Source organism: Myotis myotis, unplaced genomic scaffold (assembly GCF_014108235.1).
Source record: "Myotis myotis isolate mMyoMyo1 unplaced genomic scaffold, mMyoMyo1.p scaffold_m19_p_10, whole genome shotgun sequence".
NCBI lineage: Eukaryota > Metazoa > Chordata > Mammalia > Chiroptera > Vespertilionidae > Myotis > Myotis myotis.
The window spans coordinates 50,944,582-50,948,304 of record NW_023416314.1 but is presented as its reverse complement, the minus strand read 5'-3'; the positions used below and the strand labels follow the sequence as shown (position 1 = coordinate 50,948,304).

General features: G+C 51.2%; 1 protein-coding gene across 1 annotated transcript; it reads right to left on the bottom strand.

Moving 5' to 3' along the window:
• Window positions 1-709: 709 nt before the first annotated feature.
• Window positions 710-2,853, bottom strand: CALCB (calcitonin related polypeptide beta). The gene is made up of 5 exons (XM_036323155.1): window positions 2,731-2,853; window positions 2,000-2,094; window positions 1,612-1,731; window positions 1,182-1,340; window positions 710-862 (listed from the first exon to the last, which is right to left on the bottom strand). Exons 2-4 carry the CDS (start codon window positions 2,083-2,085, stop codon window positions 1,211-1,213), a joined length of 336 nt encoding a protein of 111 aa, XP_036179048.1. The 5' UTR covers window positions 2,086-2,094; window positions 2,731-2,853; the 3' UTR covers window positions 710-862; window positions 1,182-1,210.
• Window positions 2,854-3,723: the final 870 nt, after the last annotated feature.

Sequence of the window (3,723 nt, the reverse complement as noted above, 5' to 3'; positions counted from 1 at the left end):
TTGCCAACATCAATATGTTGGCTGACTGTGCCCAGATTTGTTACCAGATAAGCCAATGATATATGTTGTCATATTTATTGAATATAGAATCCTTTATAATGAGCTAATATGGTAATTAAACCGGATGGCAGAAAGACCTTCCAGAAGGACCTCCCTTCCCCCTCCCCTTCCTCCTCCCCTCCCCCCTCTCCCTCCCCTTCCTCCTCCTCCCTCCCCCTCCCCTCCCCCCCCTTCCCCCTCCCCTTCCCCTCCACCTCTCTCCACCTCCCTTTCCCCCTCCCCACCCCTCCCCTCCCCCTCCTCTCCTCCTCCCCTTTCCCCCTCCCCTTCCCCTCCACCTCTCTTTCCCCTTCCCCCTCCACCTCCCTTTCCCCCTCCCCACCCCTCCCCCTCCTCCTCCTCTCCTCTTCCCCTTTCCCCCTCCCCCTCCCCTTCCCCCTCCCCTTCCCCTCCACCTCTCTCCACCTCCCTTTCCCCCTCCCCACCCCTCCCCCTCCTCTCCTCCTCCCCTTTCCCCCTCCCCTTCCCCTCCACCTCCCTTTCCTCCTCCCCTTCCCCTCTCCCTCCCCTCCCCTACCCCTCCCTTTCCCCTTTCCCTTCCCTTCCACCTCCCTTTCCTCCTCCCCTTCCCCTCCCCTTCCCCCTCCCCCCCTCCCCCATTTCCTCTCCCTCTTCCTCTAGTAAAATATAAAAGACACCAGGTAATTTGCAATATCTTTATTATGCAGTTAAATTTAATTTATTTTGAATAAGACAGAGTCTTTTCAATGTTAAGTAGCATGCACATGTGTGTTTATCATTTATTTCTCCAATTGTTTTTATGATAAACTTAAAGAAGTGGGTAGGGTTCAGCTTCCATCATCTAGGAGGAAAAAAAAAAAACCACAAAAGTTAGAATTTAGTTACTTATTAATTGTGAGGTTATTAACATCTATTATTTCCTGGCAGATGATTTAAGTGTCATAGGGAAACACTGGAACAAAACAAAACAACAACAACAACAAAAAGCAGAAATAAACCCCAAATTGACAGGTTTCATCTGTGGGGACTCTCTGTCCTTCTCCAGATACTTTCCCTTGTTGATTTTTCACTCACATGGGCCCAAGGAGGTTAGAGTGTGGACTGCACCCCTGCAATATCCAGTCACCCACCCTCCCATCTAACAGTACAAGAATAGTCACCTTCTTCCTGGGGTCCCTTCCTTTGGGCCTTAGCCCTGGGAGAACATGGTAGCGGGCAGCACCTTGGCCTGGGCAGCACTTCCAGACTTGCTCAAGAGCACAGCAAGCTTATTGGTCAGGCAGGTGCCGGTGTTGCAGGATCTCTTCTGGGAAGTGAAGCTGATTTATATGATGGAGAAAAACAGAAGACCCGTCAGTAAGAGGCTTGTGGGGGCTAAGCCTTCCCATGGGGCAATCATTACTGTTCTGAAAGGTACCAGTGAACCTTAAGTGTTGCTCTTACTGAACACAGTTATCGCAGCAGATAATCATTGGCCATTTGGGAAAATGCCGTGATAACTCCCCATGGAGAGTTTATAACACTGATTTCTGGAGGTGTTTGCCTTCTCCTTAGCACAGCTGTTCTTGCTGGGCAGCTGTGGAGCCGTACCTGGAATCCAGGGCAGCCTGCTCCTTCTCACTGGCCATCTTCTTCATAAACTCCTTCACCAGTATAGCCAGAAGGAGGTCCTCTTCCTCCTCACTGAGTGAGCTGTCCTCCAAGGCAGACCTGAGGAGAAATAGCACGCCCAATACAACAAAATCATTCTATGAGACTGAATGAATTCTATGAAATTTATAATAAAGAATATCAGATATCATTACAATGAAGAATATCAGATATTCTTTATATCAGAAAAAAATATACACTCCCCTTGGTGTGCCCCCCCCCCTTTCAGCACACCACAATTCAGATCACAGAATTGTTTGATCCCAGGGGCACTGCAGGGGGGGGGGGGGGGGGGGGGGAGAGTGTGCTACTTTCTGGGCTGTCTTACCTGAATGGTGCTGCCTGGATCATGCCCACCTGGTACAGGACCAAGAAGCCAAGAGCCAGGAAGGGTAAGAATTTTCCAAAGCCCATGATGCCTCTCTGCAAAGGAACAATCATGTCAGCATCTCCACCACTTTGAAGTTTTACGAACCCACAGATCTGAGCTCACACTTAGGGCTGTGAGGGGATGTTGAAGGAGAGTGTAGGTAGAAAGGAAATATCTGCAATTGAAATCTCTGAGAAACTGAAGATCATATTTTTCTGCTCAGCCGATCCACACTTCGGCAGAGTCCCCAAGCTTAACAGAGAGTTAAATTGGGACGCTGCAGGACCCAAACTGCCGTTGCGCCTATTTGCCACCCCTCACGCTGACCCAGGTTCCGAACCAATTTCCCTGGAACCACTAGGCATGACCAGAAAGTTTTTCCTGCATCCTGCTCTTCAGGAGTCCAACTCCAGCGTCAGAGATGAGACTAAGCACACTCCAACTGCAGCAACACAGCTAGACCAGAGCCGATCTGCACGGGAAGAGTGGAGCACAGAGTCCCTGGACGCAGCATTACCTGGATAAAGCAAAGACTAACAGAAATTGTGTGATAAAAAGACCCAGACAGAAGTGGAGAGAGACTTGGAGACTGGCAGGGAATCGACCAAGAGGTACAGTAATGGAGAGAGAGGGAAGGGGAGAGAGGAAGAGATAGAATCATACACCACAGCAGGAGTTTGGGGACTCACCTGGCAGCAGGTGGTGGCGGCGGCGGCAGGTGGCGGTAGCGGCAGTGGAGGTGTTCCGTGGAAGTGGCAGTGACACTCCAACTGGGAAGTCGCTCCGCTTTCTCCCAGCACCAGCAGCTCCTCTTATTCCCGCTCTGGGTCTGGGGAGGGGGAATCCAGGAGCACCGGGCAACCAATGAGGAGAAGGATCCGGTGCCTCAGACGGATTGTGTCACCCACTTGCGTCCAGAACCTGTAGCATCCATCAGGATCATCCCACTCGTATTTGCATTGAGGTCACTGATGGAAAGAAGGGGGAGCGATGGGCACCAGAAAACACCCACGAACTGGGGGACAGTTTGACGTCATTGTAAATTTCACCTGTTCAGTTTCATCCGGTTTTGAATGTGCAGCCCACGCCATCCCGGCGGTGCAGTCTTGCAGGGCAGAGTCCAGGATCACAGGGACGCCTGGCTCCCCCAAGTCTGACTTTCAAGCCTCATCCAAGTGAGGGTGAGAGGGTTAATTCGTTACAGGTTTGGTTCTGGGTCCCAGCAAGATGTTTAATCCCGGCAGCTGGAATCACCTGCAAGCAGGGCAGCTTATGGGAGCAAGAACTTTGTTAGCCTGAATTCAATTCCGGCTGAGCGGTAAGATTAAGGACAAGTGACTTCTCAGTGCCTCGATGCACTCATCTTTAAAATGGGGACCCAATGTCATCAAGGAATATGGTTATTAGTAATTTGCCTGACCCTGCTCCCAGCTAGGTAGGGATCTGGAAGGGCTCCGTGGCTCACATCGGGGATTCCTTAAGATGGTGATTACCCACCTACTGACCAGAAGTCCTTATTTGCCCTGGGTGGTCCTTCAAGTGGATAGAAGGCAACCAATGTCCTGCTCAGCCACAGCAGGGAGGTGCAAGGCACCGATGTTTCCCCAGCTTCCAAGCAGCCCCAGCAGCCTCCTCTGCTACCCCGCCATCCATCACCTTTGCTCATCTGCCTGTTAGGACCA

What these genes read in the sequence shown, in the direction of transcription:
- CALCB (XM_036323155.1), bottom strand. Translation starts at nt 2,085, where the DNA reads ATGGGCTTTGGAAAATTCTTACCCTTCCTGGCTCTTGGCTTCTTGGTC. An exon ending in ATCCAGGCAGCACCATTCAG is followed by an intron (nt 1,732 to 1,999) that starts GTAAGACAGCCC and finishes ATTTCTCCTCAG; the next exon opens with GTCTGCCTTGGAGGACAGCT. An exon ending in CAGGCTGCCCTGGATTCCAG is followed by an intron (nt 1,341 to 1,611) that starts GTACGGCTCCAC and finishes CATATAAATCAG; the next exon opens with CTTCACTTCCCAGAAGAGAT.